Below are 22462 nucleotides of genomic sequence, written 5' to 3'. Positions count from 1 at the left end.
CCTTGATGGTCGCTGATAATTCCTCCCTCCCTCTCCCTTCTCAAGGTCACAGATATGCGTTTCAATGCATCTGTCCTTCTCTCAAATCTGCAGTGCGAAGGTACATCAGGGCTCAAGTTCGAAACTACATTTTGTTTAAAAGAGCAGATGATTTTCAATGACCGTGAGCATTTTGCTCATTTAGTGACCACTGGTGGGTTAAATCCTATATGCAGTCTCAGTGTAACCTAGTCGTAATGCACCAGATGCTTCGCTGCTTATATTTTTATCATGTCAGAAGCAAGAAACATTACATTAAAGAGAGAATAATACATTTATACACATAAAATACTTTGGAAAAAATTGAGCTTGATAGCTGCAGTCGCTTAAGTGCGGCCAGTATCCAGTATTTGGGAGATAGTGGGTTCAAACCCCACTGTCGGCAGTCCTGAAGATGGTTTTCCATGGCTCCCCATTTTCACACCAGGCAAATGCTGGGGCTGTACCTCAATTAAGACCACAGATGCTTCCTTCCCACTCCTAGCCCTTTTCTATTCCATCGTCGCCATAAGACCTATCTGTGTCGATGCGACTTAAAGCAGCTTGCAACAAAAAAACTTTGAAAAAAGAAAAATTACAAACTATATTGTATGGTCGTAGGATTAGACTGTAAAAGACTGCAAGCTGGCCACTTCAAGAGCATTTGGTGTTGCCTTAAGCAGGTTACAATGGGCTGGGCATGCAGCACATTGTTATAAGTGTGCTATGGTCTGCTCTTCTCCACACTCACACAAACTGGAATCTACACTGAAGCCCCCTTCTAATTCTGCAAGTTTTACCAGCATCTCATGACACCCGAATGCAGTGTTGAGTGATTTCCAAGTCAACCAATTTGCTGGCTTCTTGCCTGCCACTCTTTAATTTTTACTTACCTTGACTTACCTTGAAGTGTTTCAGTAGGTTTTAAGGAGCTTCTTCTTGATCTAAGAAGTTGGCAAGATGGATGATAGCCAAACAGAGGATGTCATTGACTTCTCTTTCCTGGTAGCTATTTCTCAATGGATGTTGGGAGGTGTTACACTGGCAAGACAGTGGAGCTTTTCCAGAGGTGTAGGATGCTGACAGCTATGTCTTGTTCAGTGCCACATCCAGAGTTTTGGCATGGCAGGATTTATGCCACACTGGGCAAGCACATTTAGTTGCAGAATAGCACAACACAAGAGCAGACATTTTCACTACATCTGGATGTGCACCCCAAGCTGTTCCAGTCAACTTCTGTACAATGTTATTTCTAGCAGTCACTTTTTGCTGATGTTCAAACAGTACTTTCAGAAGGTCAAAGCACGATCAAGAGTAACTCCCAGTTATTTGGGGGCACTGCAGTGTTCCAGTGGAATGCCTCCCCAATTGACTTTCAAAGTACGAAAAGCCTGTCTATTCAAAAAGTACGTGTTTGGTCGCCAGCGCCATTTGACAGTCAGCGCACAGGCTGCACTGCATTGGAGCTGTACATGCAATGCCTGTTAGTCAGTTGCAGTGTGTCATAGTATAGTGCACACACATACTTCCGACATAAGTAGGTGGAAGCCCATCAACCCTGTGAATGTTGTGAAGTTGCTGCGCGAAGAGGTATGCCGATGCTACACACTGGATAGTGAAGATGTAAGTGGAGTGGAAGGTTGGGCCATTTGCGTGCATGTTATATGATATACCGCAGAAATACAATGGATCTGTAATAGAACTACATACCGACACATTGGAGAGTAATGGTGACTCTGAGGTGGACGGCGTAGAAGAAACAGCACATGACTATGAGGGTTCCAACCATACCGACAATCCAGCAACGGAAGGAACTACACATGACAGTGATTTTGCTCCTTCACCCCCAAACTGTGTACAAACAAGTGTGATACGGAGTATTGATGACCGAACATTGGACAACGTCTATGAGGATTATTATAATTGCGGTTAAAATTCTTATCAGAAACTAATAAAGCGTTATAGCTGCATTAGGTCAAAATCAAACTGCAAGGTAATTTTAGATTATGTGACATGCAAAACATTCAAACATGTTCAAAACATTAAAATTGAAGGCTTTAAAAGAGTCTGTAAAAGCACAATTTGACGGAGCTAGAGATAATGGATCAGTGGTCCACTACTGGCACATTCAAGCGTGGGCTATGGAGGCCGCTAGAGCAGTTGCTCTGGACAATTTTAAAGCTTCGTTGCATTTTGTCAGGGCCTTCAAAGACAAACATTATATTTCATCCAGACATATCACTATGTTCATGGTTCGCTAAGAGATTGAAGAAGAACATGTTATTATACAAACAGCAGAAACATTTGTGGCAGACGTGAACATGTTTATTTAAGACAGGAATATAATGAAGGAATGCTTGTCGAATAGTGATCAGAGCCAATTTTCTTATGAACTAACGTCTTGTGCAACACTTTCAAACAGAGGGGAAAAATCAACAGTTGGTCTGGTACAGTCTGTGCATAGGTCTACGCATAGTTACACAATTGATGTGGCTGTGTCCATGAATGGCAAATTAGCGAACAAGCTTCACATTTGTCTGCAGGAAAAGAATGGAATGTTTGGTTCGCAGGTTGCAAAGAAACTGACAGCAATGTGTCCACGGAACATCCATGTTGAAGTGAGTAAAAGTGGAAGTATGACTAAAGCACATATGAAGAGCTTCTTTAATTCGGTCCTCTCTGAACATGTTGGTGAGAGAGGTCTATTACTTTGCAATTCCTGGTCAGGACACAAAGACTACAGCGTCACTGAAGAATGTTTTCCAAATAAAGATATAACATTAAAGATATTGCCACCAGTGACAACCAAATACTGTCAACCTCTGGATGTACATTTTTTTAGGCAATACAAGCTCTATGTCAGACGTCTTTTTGATTTTGTTCGTTTGCAAATAGATACCATGCAGGCCACATTACTTCATCATCTGTCTTCACTCTGTCATCTACAACCAACTATTTGCACCAAGATACAGACCTATGTTAACATACGCATGGCAAAGAGTAGGTTATGAAGTGGATGTTCCTGCTGCTTCGTTTGATATTGTGATCACCGTGGCACTTGAGTTTGGACTATTGCAATGCGGAAACATTGTAAATAATGTAGTATGTCTACATGTTTCCCTCATTAAGTGTGCATATTGTTCCATTCTGCTGTGTTTTAATCACTTCATTGAAACTCCACATTTACACTTCGATGTCGAATAAAGGACAACACAGTATATTCTATTGTGAGAAAGATGACTATATAAACATGGTACTGCGTGTGTTAAGAGTTCTTGTTGCAAGCACGTGTTCAACTTTTTGCCAGATGATACTGCACCACATCTGTTTCTTGTTACTATAATGGTCTGGACGATGTTAAGCGCACTTCCAGTCAGTTTTAGCCGTTCGAGCTGGGGTATTTCCCTCGTTAGATGGATTAGGTTTTAGTTGGTTCTTCCTGTAATAGACTGCGAGTGTGTAAGAGCATCAGAAAGTTTCTGCTCGACAAATTCAAAATCATCTCCTTGAACAGTTATGACTCAATCATCAGCATAGATGAAATTTTCTGTTCCATCTGGTAATGGCTGAACATTGTATAAATGTTGAACAGTAATAGTTCAAGCACATTCCCTTCGGGCAGCCCGTTCCTTTGTCTTCATCATCTCTTTCTCTACCCCTGGGACTCAACGAAGAAACTCTGGTTTTCAAGCAGATTTTGGATAACACAGATAAGATGGTAATCCTTCAAGATATTATAGACCTTTTCCAAGAAAAGAAGATGATTAACAGTATTGTAAGCTGCCAAGAGATCTATAAACACAGCTCCTGTGTTCTGCTTCCTTTGGAAACCATTTCTTTTGCAAGTACATGCTTCATCTCCTAGGAGACATCTACCTCTTTCTCATGAAGAATTGCAGAAGGAATTACACTTCATACAGGTTAGCTATTTTGAATGGGTTTAATAGCAATACCATTAATAAAATAATTTAAAAATTAGTAAGAAACAATGTTCCAAATTGGCTCCACAATGATGTAAAAAAAAAAAAAAAACAAATTTGCAACTTTAACTTTTAATAATCCAGGTATTTATCAAATAACATTGATAAACACAATTTTCAAGTGGCATTTTCAACCAGTAATACAAATTGTCACCAGTTTTTTAACCATAGCTCTGTCAACTCCAAACAAGATCAATTCTCTGGCTCAGGTACTTACAGGCTTGCCTGTAACCGATGTGAAGCTACCTATGTTGAGCAAACAGGCCGTAACTTCACGATTCAGTACCTAGAGCATGTAATGCAAAAAAAGCACTGAGAATTTTCTTCAATGAGCAGTCATGTGAGTGAAACCGTTCATTCTTTTGTTTCAATTAACCAAGATACAGCCATCTTATGGAGGGTCAATGAAGGTAATCTTATGAACATCATGAAAAATTTGTAGATTTTTCAGATCAATTTTACAATTGTAACTTTAATTTGAATGATGCCCTTGAAAATAGAAATCCATTATTTGTTCAAATACCTTCTTTTCTAGAAATGTCAGGTATTAAAAGAGTCTGATCACTTAAAATTAAGAAAGCCATTTCGTACATTTCTCCTAAGAGTACCACTTCCCCTCCCCCTCCCTCTTCCCCGCCCATCCGCATCTGACCAAGCCTCTGCAATGTGACTGGCCCGTAATTATCCGCTTTATGTTTATCATCCTTTTCTCTGTGCACTTGGGCTACTATAGCAACTCCCCATTCATTTGGTATAGCTCCTTCATGCAAACAGTAGCCAAATAAGTATTTCATATATGGCACCATATCCCATTACCCCAACCCATTTCCCTTAGTATATCCACAAAAATCTTATTAATCCCAGCTGCTTTTCTAGATTTCAACCTTTCTGTCTTTTTGCAAATGTCTTTTTTTTTTAATAATAGGTTGTCAATGAGCTGGGTTGGTTGAAGGTATCCTGGAAATGCTCAATCCATCGTTCATCCTGTGTTAGTAAAACCTTGCCATATTTGTCTTTGATTGGGACATTTCAGTTTATTCTTGTCAAGTCTGTGACAATCCTGCAGAGAGGTTTTTGAGTCCCCATGACCTGCAGCATCTTGGACGTCTTCCACTTTCTTTGGGAGCCGGTCCTTCTTGTGGCGATGACAAGATCTCTTCACTCGGCAGCCAAATTCAGCATACTTGTTGGGTTTCTTGCTCCTTATCATAATCTGCTTTGGCCTGTTTTCTCCTTAACTTAGCACACTTTCTTTCTTTCATTGATCAACTGCCACGATGAGTCTTGGATCCATTGTTCTTTCCATTTGCTCCTTCGGTGACTGATAATCTCTTCAGCACAGCTGTGTATGGTGGTCTTGACTGCAGTCCAGTTCTCTTCAATAGCAGGTTGTTCACACTACTCTTTTGTTGGAATTCACCCAGAACATACTATGCTGCTTTTCTTTAGATCTTTTCCAGCTATTGTATCCAGTAATCCTGATAGTAATAATATTATTATTAATAATAATAATAATAATAATAATAATAATGATGATGGCGGTGATGATGATCAGCTTATAAATCTCATATTTATTCCGTACTGGCTCAGCACAACTAAGGTTAAGTTATGAGTAGGTTCCCACCTTCCAATACTTATCAATTTCTATATAATAGGCTTATTAATTACATAATATAAACCATATAATCTCTAGTACATGTTTCGTTCCGATTATGGAACATCTTCAGCTAAAATTTGATAAAATGGCAAGACAATTAAAATACATTGATGTTATGATGATACAAAAGCTAAAAGATATGATAAAATGGCTCGAAGATTAAAACATATGATAATGATGATGAGATAAAGTTCATTCATGTTGGTTAAAAATTCAAAATGAATTCAAATTGAACACTGACTTGTTGAATTTTTAACCAACATGAATGAACTTTATCTCATCATCATTATCATATGTTTTAATCTTCGAGCCATTTTATCATATCTTTTAGCTTTTGTATCATCATAACATCAATGTATTTTAATTGTCTTGCCATTTTATCAAATTGTAGCTGAAGATGTTCCATAATCGGAACGAAACATGTACTAGAGATTATATGGTTTATATTATGTAATTAATAAGCCTATTATATAGAAATTGATAAGTATTGGAAGGTGGGAACCTACTCATAACTTAACCTTAGTTGGTGATGATGATGGCGGTGTGTGGCCTCTGGGGAGGCCTGGTGCAGGTCTTTTGAGTTGACGTTGTATAGGTGACCTGCATGTTTGTGAGGATGGGGCCCTACCTAGAATGAATTCTGATGATGACAATACAAGCATCCAGCCCCAGAGGCAGAGGAATTAACTAATGAAAAGTAAAATTCCTGACCCTACTGGGAATCAGACCTGGGACCGCTTGGACCAAAGGCCAGCATGCTAACCATTTAGTTATGGATGATGACTGACCTGTGTTTGTATTCTCTTTCCTCTTAGTATATACAATATATCATCATTATCATCATCATCGAGAAATTATCTAGTAACGTAAAATATGCATGATATATGTTCTACTATAGGCCTTGATAATTTATCATGGGAAACTTTAAAAAAAAATGTATATTGGGGGAGAATGGTGGTGGTGAAGGAGGGAGGGACGAAGAATGCTTAAAACGTCCTTAACTAAAATACTCCAACTCTTTCCCATGAGAAATTATCAAGGCCAATATGAGAACATATATTGTGCATATTTTACCTTATTTACACCTAAGCTTATGTAAATATAGCTGATGATGACTGCAATGCAGTCAAAACATGTACTATTACTATTAATGATTTTACAAAATTGCCAAAGGCAAATAAAAGTATCGATTAGGTGGATAAATATTTCTTTGATTGTTAGACATCCTTCTGGTTCAAGAGATCAACTGGGGCAATGCTAAACATCAACCCAGAGTAGCTGGCATGTAGCTGATACTGGAGAGACCTCATGATCAGCATGGCAGCATGATCTTCACCAGATACAACATCAACTCACCTCACTGATAGAGAGAGATAACATTGAAATGCTCACCCTGAGGACCCCACATTACGGCATCACCTTAGTGTACAAGTCACCTGGTGCTGAGTTCAGCTCTGCAGCCTGAAAACTTCAGCTACAAGGATGTCATTTACTGGGGCTACAAGAGAACTGATCAGAGTGGAGTAAACCTTGAGGTATGGGCTGAGACAGATGACCTCCAGTTCATCAATGATTCAAAGTTTCCATCCTTTTTAATACTGGCAGGTGGAGGAGGGGATATAACCCCAACAATATCTTTGCATCCTCCAGAATTCCAGCATGGTGCGAGAAGTTAATGGGAGATCCAATTCCCCAAACTTAACACAGACCCATCATCTGCATCATCAGTGCCATTGTGAAGTCAGAGCAAGTAGCCTTCAAGAGCAGATTAAATTCAAAAAGGTCAACTGAAAGAGCTTCAGTGAGAACTTTTAAAAATATGCAGCACATGTTTCATCTCCTAGCAGACATCTACCTCTTTTGCATGAAGAATTGCAGAAGATTACAGTTCATACAGAGAATCTTAATGCAGAAATAGTTAAGATCTCTCCACAGTCTGAGATGTATGATACCTTCATACAGCTTGTCAAGCAAGTCTCTAGGAGAACTATACTACAAAGATGCAGAACTCAGTACTTTTTAGGGATGTCAAAGTAGTTACGCTTCCCTGAACTGCTGCCAAGAACTCTGTGAAAGACATGCGCTTCCTGAGGGGACCATTGAAGCTGGAGGTAATCCGATGCTGGCTATCACTGAAAACAGTAAAGCAAAGTGGGCCATTCTGGTAGAGAACCCAGATATGAAGGTGAACAGCAGGAGGGGCTGGAAACTCCTCAGAATCGTAGTAGAGATGCCACAAAAGTGAAGAACAGTTTCAGTGAAGTGTCTGTAGAGCAGGTGGCATGTCAACTTCTCCTAGATAGTAAAACTCATGGCATAAAGGCACAGGAACCTCTAGTGTGCAAATTGAAGATGAAGATCACTTTCTTGAAGATCTTTATACACACTAGGTTCTTTTGCTTTCATTGGTACTTCTTTATCCCACAATGATTTTTATACACTGTGATAGGAACACCCTTCAGCTTAAATCCTTTTGCTAATCTCAGCATTCATTCCTGTATTCTGCATTAGTCCACTTCCTAAATACTGAAAATTCTCCACCAATCTAAATCTTTGCCCCCAAGTTTAATATGACCTTTCCCTTCTTTCTTTCCTTGTGTCATCACTAATGATTTGCTTGTTTCAATACTGATCTTCATTCCACATTCTTCAATTTCTCTGATCACTATGTAGCTGTATTTGAACCTCTTTGTTATCATTTGCCTAAATCACAATGTCAAGTAAAGTAACAATGACATAAAGTTGTTAGTATTAAACTATAGATACTGTAAAGAAACAAATAGAATTAAGTAATTTAATATATATATACCAGATATTGTAATAAAAGTTGAATTGTGGCTAAGAAGTGATATTATGGATGCAGAAATTTTCTCATGGAACTGGAATGTTTATCATAGAGACAGGATAGGAATGGTAGGAGGGAGAGTAATCATACTGGTTAAAAAAAAAAATTGTAAACTACAAAAAATATTAAGGATGAAAAACGTGAAAATCTAGGTGTAAGACTCATCTCTGAAGATAATAGGTAACTTCATGTTATTGAAGTGTACAGACCTGGGAGGATTGACACTACACTGATGTAGAGTTATTTGATAAGATAATCAGCTATGTGGGGAATGAACGTTCTTGTAGTGGGTGATCTCATTTTACCAGATGTTAATAAGGAAAATAATGTGAATGGCTTAAAGCATGACCAACAAATGGTAAGTAAATCTTGGAAGGACAGCTGAATCAGAAGGCTATTTTTTAATGAAGGACCAGCTTTCTGTATCTTTTAAAATCCTGCACGTTTGTTCTTTCATGCATGCACACTGAGTCATAGCATCCCTTTTGCATGAACACATGCTTGTTGCCACATTAGTACTGTGTTTTTGCTTCGTAGTGTGCAATGGCACTTATTAAGGCGACTGAGTGGCTCACTGCATGTGAGATATACACAAAGATCTATTTGGACTGAACTTTAAAACACCACTTAAACTTTACGATGGTATATATATATACACATAGCACAAAGTATGATTTGTTGATGTTATTCCATGCAAAAGACTTCAGACATTATGCTCAACAACCAGTTGCACTTTATGTGTGTATGTAAAGATGATCTGGTAAACCATGTGGTGAGTGTCTATACTGGTGTGTGCACTTGTAACTAAGGAAAAGACTGTAGTCTATTTGTTAAGAATCATTCTGCATTTAAGTGGGAAAATCATGGGAAAGCATCCTGAGACTGGCCAAATTTCACCCATGCCTGAGGCTGTGAATGATTTAATAAAGGAAAAATCTGTAGTTCTGTTGCCAGACTGAAATTAAAGGTATCGTTGATAGTATGTGTAGCCTCTTATTCCTAGCCTTTTTCCCAGTTTTTGGAGTTGGCATAAACATGGATTTGGTCCAGTTCTATGACCGGATACCCTTCCTGACATCAATCCTATGTGCAAGGACATTATTGTGTGTTTCTGTGGTGGTTTGTAGCGTGATGTGTTGTTTGTATATGAAGCAATGTGTAGTGAGAAACACACCAACACCTAGATCCTGAGCCAAAGGAATTAAATCAGTTAAAATGGCTGGGAATTGAACCTGTGACCTTCTGAACCAAAGGCAGTACGTTGACCATTCAGCCATGGAGCCAGACTTGATAGTATCTGTAGTAACATACATTGCCTGTTTTGACATGCCTACTGTTCGTGCTATCAACAAATTTAACTGAGTGGTTTATCTGAAGATAGAGATATCCTTCATCCTCCAGGCAATTGTATGTCTTCCAGCAGTCAGAAAGATGGTACTATATCTTTCAAAGGTATTTAAATATTTACTCATGCATGTAACCAAGGCTCTTATAAATGTGAACTACTGTATATTCTACTTGTCTAAAATGTTATTAAACAACACTAGCCCTGCTACGAAGGCCTGCAGTCGAGGTAACGCAGTATATTATTTGCAGGTATCGCTGGTTGGATAAGGCATTTCGGGGAAGAGCTGCAACTACAATAATCAAGAAGATGTTCCTTGATCAGTTTCTTTTGACACCACCTCTTCTCGTTGCTTTCTACATCAGTAAGTTACAAAGATATCACAACATATTTCATCATACATGCACATCTCTAGCAGAAGGGGAAAGGAAGGATGTCTGCTTACTAAGCAAAGATCTTTCAATCTGAAGTGCATCTTTTGCTGTGAAATGGTGACAAAAACCTTGATAATTATATACACTTTATCTTCTGAAATGGAAGTAATTTTAAGAAAATGAGTTACTTTACATAGTCTTATTCAGAAGTGACCCATCCAAATGGGGCAGGGAGAGCTCAAGGCAGGTGTTTTCAGTCGTACATCACTGAAGATGCACATTGGCATTACCTTACCTCGAAGAAACACTGGTCAATGTATATAGTTTCACTGCTATTCTCTGTTACCCAGACTTGAGCCTTCCTAGCCTGATGGTGAGTAGCTGCCACTAGTCTTACCATAATTACTGGCACAAGGCTTTCAGTAAAGTGAGAGAAGATGCTGAGAATATCTAAAAATATTTTTATAACTATTTGTTTTACATCGCACTGACACACATAGGTCTTATGGTGACGATGGGTCAGGAAAAGGCTAGCACTGGGAATGAAGTGACTGTGGCTTTAATTAAGGATTTGCCTGGTGTGAAAATCGGAGTGTCTAAAAATACTAACTAAATATGTTAGATGTATTGTGGACACAGATCAGGAATAATACTGTTCAAATTGGCATGCACAACATCTTTAAGTCTCTAGTCTCTCATCAAATATTGCTCTGTATCCAAAGGAAAATTTGAAACTGTCTTCTCTAGAGGATGTTTCAGATTGTCAACAATTAAGTGTCTTCTTTCAAGCCAAGTCCTGAAGTACCCCAAAACAACCAAATGGCCAATCAGAAGCGGATATACACTTCACACTTCAGCCGAGTCGTTTGAACTGGTATTAAATCCTATTGAAAGCTCTAGTCCTGGCAATGAAAGAGGGTGATTCTTGACCACTGTCTGTGTGACTTTGTCTTGGTACATTCTAGATGATGTTTATCGCTTGCTTCTTAACATACATTGAGCATAGTAGTGTAATCATAACTCATCCTCACCCACATTGTAACTAAAGTAGCACCGTTTGATGACCACTTTGAACCTTGTCAGTATCATCTTGTGAACATCTAGCATACATCCAGTTATTTTAAAAATTGCAAGGCTTGTTAAGGATAAGTTGTAAGCCATTTTGGTTTGAAAATACCCATTTTTAGATTTTTTATGATTTTGATAGCTGGAAGTCCATTTTATAATGTTCATGTGCTATTTTGCTAAAAAAGTACTCCAGACCCCATTTAACATCCATTTAAATGCCAGGTGACATAAGAGAGAAAGAAAATACATAGCAGTGTAGAAGTAGTGTACATAATTATAACGATAGCATAGATACCTAGTAATAACTGTATTATAGATATCACTTTGTTGTATAGTGCTCTGAATGATTTTGTGAAGTGTAAATATTGTGATAGTGACTCAGGTATGCAGTGCTAAGAAGTTAAATGGTTCCATCAATGAGTAACATTTGTATGTCTAATTTGCCACATAACACCACAGTGGAAGATTTCCTTGTATTACCCTCTAACTGTAAAAACTCAGCTGTTTAATGCAATCCTAGGGCACTTTGTAACATGCCATATGAACAATTTAGAAGACAGCTTGTGATAGCTTCTGAATAGAGTTTCATCAAGGATCGTGTAGAATGGGGCCTACTCTTGTCAATATTGACAAAGCCTGTATTGACAACTGCATAAAAGTTCAACCTCATAGGATTAATAATTCCTGTGAAAAGTGCAGTCAAAGTTCATCAGTTTAACATTTATAATAATAATAATAATAATAATAATAATAATAAATAATAATAATAATAATAATAATAATAATAATAATAATAATAATAATAATAATAATAATAATAATAATAATAATAATAATAATAATAATAATAATAATAATAATAATAATAATAATAATAATAATAATAATAATAATAATAATAATAATAATAATAATAATAATAATAATAATAATAATAATAATAATAATAATAATAATAATAATAATAATAATAATAATAATAATAATAATAATAATAATAATAATAATAATAATAATAATAATAATAATAATAATAATAATAATAATAATAATAATAATAATAATAATAATAATAATAATAATAATAATAATAATAATAATAATAATAATAATAATAATAATAATAATAATACAGCTACCATATACAGACATTTCACTTTGACACCATCCTGACTGTCTGCTCACCAATTTCAACACTGAGTTTTACTCTAGGCCAGCTAGATGGCACAGCTAACTGAATCTCTCTTGGACATCTATGACTGAATTTTAATAAATTTTGTTGGGTGAACGCCTGATGTGTCACCAAAGATCTTCTACATACTGACATCACACAATGTGAAGTGTCAGATGAATGCTTTTCTGCCCTTCAAAAATCTGACTCCCTCTGCTGGTATAGGACTTAACAATCTCTTTGGATGATGTGACCATGAACCGCCATCCTTGACATTTTTGTTTTAATGCCAAGTGAAAAATGTTCTATATTTTTAATAGTACACTAAATTTTCACCATATTTTCCCCCATAAAAATGTTTGGTAACTTCCATGATTAAATAAGAAACAGAAAATAAAATTCAGTAACACAATAGCTAAGTACAGAATAAGCATAAAATATTTCACACATCTAGGTAAGGAATTTCCTTAAAAAAGTGCAATAACTATGACAATAGCCACTTGAAAACCAATCCACAAAAAAAACAAAAAAACAACAAGTATATGCATTCTACCTGCACAATTGGGAGGCAAGAACGATACGGGATACAGATTAAAACCCAATACCTGGGGTTAAATTTGGACTGTACCCTAACCTACAAACAGCACTGTATAGACCCCAAACATCAGGAACAATCTCATCTGCAAACTCACAAAAACCACATGGGGAACACAGCCCAGTGTCCTCTGAACTTCTGCCCTGCCGTGTGTTTCTCTGCTGCAGAGTACACTGCACCAGTCTCGAGGAATTCTGCTCATGCTAATCAAGTTGATAAGGCTCTTCATGAGCCGGGCTGCATAGTCACAAGACCCGCTCCTCTCAATAAGATCTTCCCACTCATGGGAGTAACACCTCCAGATGTAAGAAAACAGGTAGCAGCAGAGGCCAAAAAGAAGAAGCAAGAAACAGCTTTCTCCTTACCACGGCACCAATTCCATCTTCAGCCAAAGCTCGTCAAATTGAGCTGTGGAGAACAAAGTCCCATATCTTCAATATGGGACTTGGAAGATGATCAACAGACTGAGAACTGGAGTGACCCAGTGAAAATCTGATGAAGTGGGGCTACATTTAAGATGAACTGTGTGAGTGTGGAGAAAGACAGTATTACTTGTTATGAGTCTCATTATGGTAGCCGTATTGGAGTACAGAATGTAAAAAGTTTCAAACAAATTTATTAAAAGCCACCAATCCAATACTTTACAATCTTTAAGTTTAAGATACAAATATTACATAGATGTTAAAATGGGATATGTTTCGCTTAAGCTTTGTAAGCATCTTCAGCCACACTTAATCTAAAGCAAAGTCAGGGCCCTGAACTGGGTTCCTCATTAAAGTATAATACATGCTTTAATACAAGATAAAACAGTCATAAAAATCTAGTCTGTGGAGAAAGCAATGCTTAAATGTAACTAATTCAATAATAAACTTGTCATAGTATTATATGTACATGGAATGAATACTAGTGTTTGTCTAAAAAAGTACAAGTTGGTTATTTGTATAACGAAACATAGACATAATGATCTGACATACAATTGGATTGTACAAATTATTTTATATTAATGAAGCGTGGATTAATTATAATATCGAACAATAAATCTTCGAGCGTTGTTGAATGAGAATCTAAAGCAAAGTCAGGGCCCTGAACTGGGTTCCTCATTAAAGTATAATTCATGCTTTAATACAAGATAAAACAGTCATAAAAATGTAGTCTGTGGAGAAAGCAATGCTTAAATGTAACTAAGATTTAATGATAAACTTGTCATAGTATTATATGTACATGGATTGAATACTGGTGTTTGTCTAAAAAAGTACAAGTTGGTTATTTGTAGAATGAGACATAGCCCTAATGATCTGACATACAATTGGATTGTACAAATTATTTGATATTAATGAAGCTTGGATTAATTATAATATCAAAAAATAAATCTTCAAACGTTGTTGAATGAGAATCAGGTACGTAGAATTATAGTAGAGTTGTTGACTCCAAGTGGTTGCGCGATAACGTCAAAAGGTGCTTGAAGCATCAGTATAGAAGTGTTGTGTCTCCTTCTAGAATAATCTTTGTAATAGATTGTAGTCGTGAGCTGTCTAATGTAGATTCAACAAGTAGGGTGTTCAATAAAGCCTTAGATGTGGGAGAATTCGCAATGTGGCACGTGTTGAAAACGCTAGTGTTGACAGAGAGGTGACTTGCCTTGTTGGTTGTTTGAGACGATCTGGCAGTAGCAGCAGAATAACAACACTTCTATACTGATGCTTCAAGTGCCTTTTGACCTTATCGCGCAACCGCTGAAGATGCTTATAAAGCTTAAGCGAAACATGTCCCATTTTAACATCTATGTAATATCTGTATCTTCAACTTAAAGATTGTAAAGTATTGGATTGGTGGTTTTTGATAAATTTGTTTGAAAGACAGTATCCTGAACACCTGTTAGTGTGCATTAAGTTGGATGAAACTATGTGATATCTAGGACTTGTTCAAAGCGAATGATCGTGCCATTCAGGCTACTGAATATTGGACTCACGAAGTGTAATATTTCGTGTTATGTAGTATTGTAGTGTTTTTGAACTTGGATAAATAAAAATCTTTAATGCATTCACTCCCATATTCTGGATTTTTGTCATCTCTGGCTATCCTCCTAGATCTCTGCAGCTTTCTTCATCCAAATCAGTTTTAGCAACCTGCATCCAGTTGAGATCTTGGAAAATCTTCGGCATATTTCTTCCAGGTTGAATACCTTGCTGGTGCAGCACATGAAAATGCCCCACATTTCCCTCACCAAATGCCAATATTGTATCACTAACACCTAGAATCAGTGTCTGATACCCCATAAATACTGTACTATACCATTTTAGGAATTCTAGCCCATATAACACTTTTAAAATTTTAATTCAGGTTTTGGGTTTTGCCATGTAGGCACTTCTTCAGAAAGTCAGGATGTGCTGGGCTTCTGAATATTGGCTTGATTACATTAGCCAAAAGCACTTACAATGAAGGTTTATGAGAATAGCATTCTTCTGTAACGAGGGACCTATTATATTTACACCAAGAGTACAAACCTTTGGGACAGATATTACTGACCTAGTGTATACATATTGAAATGTAATGAATGTCCCAAATTCTACATTAGATAATCTAGTCAAACTTCCAAAAGAAGTGTGCAAACACAATACAAAGAATACTTCTCTGAAATTCTGCTCAAAAATATCATTTATATGAATAATAACAGAATTTTTTCTTCCCAGGTACAGATTCTGGGAATTCACTATGATGGTTTAAACTTTAGCTTATTTTCTTTTAATCCACTTGTTTTCTCTGGCAGATCAATGACAGAAATATTACAACTGTTTTGTTTAATTTCAGGCATGAGTTTAATGGAAGGCAAGGAAAATATAATAGAGGAATGTAAGCGCAAGGTGATGCCAACATTCAAGGTATGTTTTGAACAATTTGAATTTTATTTCATAAGCACATTGACACGAATCACACTCATCAGAATCTATGTTTGGAATTCAATTCAAGTAATAGTATTTGGTTATATTTCAGGCATGCCATGCAAACATACTATATAATTTGACAAGTAATAGCCAACTTCAAAGATTTCAGGTTCATCTCGTCCACAGTGTTAGTGTGCCAGCCTGATCATACTGATCTTTAAATGAATTGAAGAACAAATTATCGAACCATTGACATGACATCATAAGTTGAGCTGGCATTTTTTGTGGTCAAGTATTCCTTCTCTCCCATCTACTTATTCATTCTTTACATATGAGTTTTATGCCAGCTCTGTGGTCTAGGGTTAGCAAGTCGGCCTCTGACCAGGAGTCCCCCACCCCATTAGGGATTTTTACCTGGATCTGAGTGCTGGTTTGAGGTCCACTCAATCTATGTGAGAACAGCTGAGGAGCTATCTGACAGTGAGGTCGTGGCCTCAGTCTCGAAAGCCGAGAATAAGGGCCAAGAGGATTCGTTGCACTGACGACACATCACCTCATAATATGTAGATCTTTGGGCTAAGCAGCAGTCACTTGATAGGACAAGGCTCATCAAGGATGTAGTGCAGTGGGGTTTTTGTTTGACTTTTATGGCTGTATGTATGGCAGAACAATGACTTAGTTCATAAAGTATCAGTTTTATTCAACACAAGCAACAGGAAACTAATTTTACATGTTGACACATTAAATGGAGAACTACATGTTTAATCAGTACACAACCCCCAAAGAACAGAGGGTTCTATGTCAAGGTGGCATAATTTCACTGTTCCATATAACATAATTATTTGGCTGATAGTGAGAAGCTTGCTATCTGCCTTAGTGGATCAGTGGTAGTGTTCGACTCAAGATTTCAAGTTTGCAAGTTCAATCTGGCAGTTAAAAATGTTGGTACTCCATGTTATTGTTCAATCAACTGATCAATGAGTCATCACTTAGGGCTGTCACCCAGGTGGCAATTGGAAATTTATCAAACATCTCTCTCGGTAAATTATTCCAATCCCTACTTCCTCTTCATATAAACAAATATTTGTCCTAATTTGTCCTCTTGGAGCATTCCTACTCATAAAAAGTCCATTCAAGCCTATTTGTATATTATTGAGATTTCACCCTACCTCTCCACTGACAGCTCAGAACATATCGCTCAAGGTCTGTGCACACAGAAAACGATCTGTCGCGGCGGTAAGCAATACAGTATCACTACAGGACAGTGGTAAAGTTGTATTTCACAATTTTGCATCATATCTGTTACACAGAAAGTGATCTGTTGTGATGGTACAGTCTTGACTGAGGTGACAAGCAATACATCAGTACAGAATTACAAAATTATGAAGGATATAATAGAAAAACTAATAGAGAAAATGTGGGAGCATGTTATTTTGTACAATACAAGTCATAGTGAGTACAAAAATTTGTTAAAAATAGCAGAGGCATGGAATGAAATTGCAGTCAAACTGGATATGACCTGTAAGTATGTTTTGAAATATTCTTGTTATTCACTTTTCATGAAAATTTCATACTAAAAGTTAAATTAAGTAAACAATTTAACCTATTCAGTTTATTTTTCAATGAATTTAACCAGGTTTTGTTTTTCAAATGGAAATAAAAGTTTTCTTATATTTTCCTAATTTTTACCTAAGGTTATTTCAAGAAAAGAATCAGCGTGAGAAAATGTAAAATATATCATCATCATCTTACTTCCAAGTATTGGACCATGTGTCCCATTACGGTCTTGCATTTTCCCTCCATCTCTTCACTGGACGTCCTACAAATCTTTTTTCTCTGGGTTGGTATAGAAGAATCCCTTTCGGCAATCTGCCAGGTTCCATCCTTTGTATATTATGTTTTCAGGTTTCCTGATAACTGTAGATGTAATAACTTATTGGTTGTACTTTCAGTTCTTTTAGCATCTCTTCATTCCTTTTATAGTCCCATTTTGTATACCCTGCTGTACGACGCTTGAATGTCATTTCTCACGCCTGTAATTCGAGACAAGTCTTGAGATCTTAATGTCCATGTCTCACATTCATAGCAAAGAGTTGGTTTAGCTGGGGTATTATAAAGGCGCAATCGAATATGTTTCTAACAAGTGATGGTTTCATGTTGTTGTTTATTATTCCTGTAGTTTTTTTTATCTATTCATTTTTGCTGGTATATCTAATTCTGATTGGTATGATAAGTTGTACCTGAGATAACTGAACACATTTACTCTTTCCAATGTTGTATTATCTAAACATATTTTACTAGGAATCGGTTCTCTTCCCTTGAAGGCCATTATTTTTGTCTTTTCTGTTGAAATAATCATATTAAAATCTGAGGAAACACTTTTTAGATTTAAAACTGATCTTTGTAGGTCATCTTCCGTCGCAGCCAGCAATGCAACATCATCAGCATATAATATGGCGTCTAGGTTCGAGGCGTCTATTTATTGATATTGATGCATGGCGTCCTTGTTTCCAAGTTTTCATTATTGTATTCATACATATTATAAAAAGTGTTAAAATTATAGGTACTATATTTTCTACAAGTCCAAGACTTGCGAGTCTTAAGCCATAAACTGATAAAACATATGCAAACCAGTTTGCTCACTTATGAAATAACATGCATTTAAAAGAACAACAACTTAAAAATAAAATAGTCTTGAAGTACTTTGTGCTTAATTTATCACGCTTCTTAAAACTTAACGATAAGATATCTATTAGGTTCAACCTTTTCAATACTAACTAGGTACGTGTTTATGTTACAAATACCTTTTAATCAACTTGGGGACCGGTTTCGACATATATAACGTCATCATCAGCCATAACATTAATCACAAATATATAAGCAAAGACATAATCTGTAACTGACCATTCACACCATGTGTCATAACAGAAGAGTAACGGCTTAATAATTAAATCTGGCTCAGTGACACATTGAAGTAAACATAAAGTCTTTCACTATGCAAAGAATAAAAGAAGGTTCTTCAATATGTAGTCTTTGTACATCCGTTCAATAGAAGGCTACAACAGGCTTCCAAAGTAAAGAGTCATTTAAAACACTCACACGTGCTATGCGTAACCAGAGCGTTAAGAACTTATTTGAGTCACTTGTATTAAACAAAATGTTAATACTGATGAATATGAAATCAGTCAGTGGTAAAAGACATTAGTCTTGTGAGAAGGAGATATAAAATGTGGTAGGTCTGGAGGGGAGGAAGATGAGGGGAAGAAAAAGATCTTGTTAGGGGATTAGTAGGTTTAAGGTGGGTCTTGTGAACAATGTGGTGGGGGTTTGTAACATGATAGGGTACTGTGTATCACGGTAAATATTGACCTCCTATTCGGAAGATTAAAATACTTAAATACTTTAATTCAAAAATCAAATAGAATGTTAGTTTTTTCTGAGATTTCATTCAGATTCGAATTGGAGTTGAAGAACTGGTCCAAGTGAATGAAGCAATTTTCTGTGACGTCAAGAATATGGCCTTTGTCCATATTCATGAGCACCTCTATATCTTGTATGTTACTGAAGCTATGCTTTGAATCTTGAATGTGCTGGCCAACTGTTGAGTATCTATTATATTTTGTAGCATTAACATGTTCCGTGTATCTGATATTGAAGTTCCTCCCTGTTTGACCGATGTACAAGGATTGACAGTTTTGACACTGGAATCTGTAGACACCTGATTTTTTATAAATGTTAGTCTTGTTAATTGAGCTGGTATTATATAAGATATCCATATTTCTATTGTTAATTCGATATGCGATTTTTAGTGTTGTGTTTCTTTAGAATATTTGTAACTACATAAATATCTTCGTTGAATGCTTCTCTAAACATACCTCGTGGTGCAGTTTTGATGTTTCTTGTCTTGTGCCATGCTAATAACAGCTTTAGTAGAGTAGGTCAAAATGTTCTTTGACTCAAGCCACACCAGTGAGAGCCCTGCAGTATCCAATGAAACCTGAGAATGCTGGATGACAGTTTCTTGTCAACTCCGCATGGAGCGATGCAATGGACTGTGATGTCTTGTAGTATATTTTTTTGTGGCCCAATTATACGTTATTAAGTCTATCATATCGTTATTACATATTTTACAGGTTTGATCACTCAACGTGCAACTTTGTTGATCAAACCATAAAATAAATATCAAGTGAGCAGCAAACTTGAAACAAATAAACATTGCACTGCAGAAAGGTAACAGACAATTCTGCTTCATCCTCTTGTCATCCCACTTATTTCCAGCCCCCGAGCTACTCGAATTAACCAATGAAGGTTACAATCCCCAACCGGTGGGAAATTGAACCCGAGACCCTCTGAACCGAAGACCAGTACGCTGACCATTCAGCCAACAAGTCGGACTGCACGTGAAATATCCTCCATAAAGTACAAGGTGATTTACCACATGCTCGGGCCAATTGTTTTGTGCTGATACTGTATCTTCTTCAACAATGTGGAAGTGTGTTCTTCCTGGGAAGGCGTATGAGCGACTCTCAGTCTTCCTCGATTCACAGTTTGTGATACTAAGGATCCTGCCTCAGTAATTTGACGAGCAAAGGTTTGATGACTTGGCTACCTGCGGTTTGGAAACTCTATGTGATAAAGTCATGCATCCTCGTATCCACTATCATTCATGTGACCAAACATAAAAGTTATATCTGCCTAGTCACTAAATGAATATCCTGTTATGATTAAATAACTGTAACTGTAGTAGCTGTACACAACACACACCCATAAGTGACAGATGCACCACTAACCAAACTGTACAGAACAGACAACTTGATGAAACCGACAAGTGTAAACAAGTCCCCTTGTCAACACAGGACCATGTATAATACAGTGTGTGCATCAGCAGGCTGACTTGTATAGATAGTAATAGTCATAGCGTAGGGCTTTATCTCTATTTGCAAGTTTTCCTGCAGTCGCCTAATATATGCACAGCTACAGTGGGAACATAAGCCTAATTTTACGGCTGGATGGCCTTCCTGATGCAAATCCTGTATGGAGGGGAATGTGTTCACTATTGCATGTTTCTGTGGTGTTTGGTGTTGGTGTGATGTGTTGTATGTAGATGGAAATGTGTATTAAAATGGTCACAAACTCCCAGCCCTCAAACCAGAGGAATTAATTGTTTGCAGTTTAAATCCTCGGTTCATCCAGGAATTGAACCCAGGGCCCCCCTGAACCAAAGGCCAGTATGCTGACCATTTAGCCATGGAGCCATGCTCCTTCCACATATCTTTTTCTTTCCTGGCATTTTCCCAGTTATCTGGGGTCGGCCTTGTGTGGATTAAGCCTAGTTTTAAGGCTCGATGCCCTTTCTGATGCCACTCCTATTTGGAGGAATATATTCACTATTGTATGTTTCTGTGGTGATATGCTGTATGTAGATGAGGGTGTGTGTTAAAGCGATCACAAGCACCCAGTACCCAAACTAAAGAAATTAAGCAAATTCAGCTAACATCCCCAGGCCAGTTGGGAATTGAACCAGGAGCCCTACAAACCGAAGATCAGTATGCTGACCAATCAGAAAAATAATTTTGTTGAGTAGAGATATTACGTACAATACAGTCCTTGTAAAAGGTTGGCAAGTGGACTGAATCAGTTTATACTGGCATGGAACTCTGCTAATAGACTGAGCAATTACTCCAGGAGTAGTCAACTTAAGACCATAGACATTCTAATTTAAAGGCAGGCAGGCAGTCCACGTCTGGGACTCGAACTACCGGGAATAAAGGGCATCCGTCCGTCCATCCATCCATCCGTCCGTCCGTCCGTCCATCCATCCATCCATCCATCCATCCATCCATCCATCCATCCATCCATCCATCCATCCATCCATCCATCCCCTGAAGAAGCTGGTTTCATCAAAAGAAAAGGCACAAGAGAACAGTTGATGAACATCCGACAACTAATCGAAAAGAGGAGAGAATTCCAGCTTCCTATGATCATTTGCTTTCTAGACTATAGGAAAGCCTTTGACAGTGTTCAATGGGAGAAACTTTGGCAAATGTTATTGGAAATGGGAGTTCCAAAACATCTTACCTGGTTGATAAAGAATGTATATGAGTCTAATACAGCAGTTGTCAGGATAAATGGCAAGATGTCTGAAATCTTCAAGATGCAAAGGGGCGTTCACCAAGGCTGTATATTGTCACCCCAGCTTTTTAATATTTATGGTGAGTACATCATGAGAACTGCATTGGCTGGATGGACTGGTGGATTTCCTATTGGTGGGAGAAAGATATTGAATCTCTGATATGCAGATGACACTGTATTGATTGCCATGGATGTGGCAGAATGACAGAGCTTTTAGACCATATCAGAACTGAGAGCATCAGTTTGGGTTTGCAGATCAACATGCAAAAGACAAAAATTATGGTAGTTGATAGGCCTGGCAAGCTGAACGCACTCAGTGCCTTCAGCAAAATGGAAATGGTTTCAGAAATATTGTACCTGGATGCCATTATAACTAGTAACAACAGCTGTGAAAC

The 22462-nt window shown here is 37.2% G+C and overlaps 1 protein-coding gene across 6 annotated transcripts in view; it reads left to right on the top strand.

The window, feature by feature from the left end:
* LOC136857073 (mpv17-like protein) overlaps positions 1–22462 on the top strand; it is a 248902-nt gene that overhangs the window by 163780 nt on the left and 62660 nt on the right. For all 6 annotated transcript variants that reach the window (XM_067135453.2, XM_067135448.2, XM_067135452.2 and 3 more), the window contains 2 exons: positions 10097–10209; positions 15862–15932. In XM_067135453.2, coding sequence (XP_066991554.2) covers positions 10097–10209; positions 15862–15932 — 184 coding nt within the window. The remainder of the gene's footprint in view (positions 1–10096; positions 10210–15861; positions 15933–22462) is intronic.

This window comes from Anabrus simplex, chromosome 1, assembly GCF_040414725.1.
Source record: "Anabrus simplex isolate iqAnaSimp1 chromosome 1, ASM4041472v1, whole genome shotgun sequence".
NCBI classification, from domain to species: Eukaryota; Metazoa; Arthropoda; class Insecta; order Orthoptera; family Tettigoniidae; genus Anabrus; species Anabrus simplex.
The sequence above is the reverse complement of the archived record's forward strand: the minus strand, read 5'-3'. Positions and strand labels throughout refer to the sequence as shown.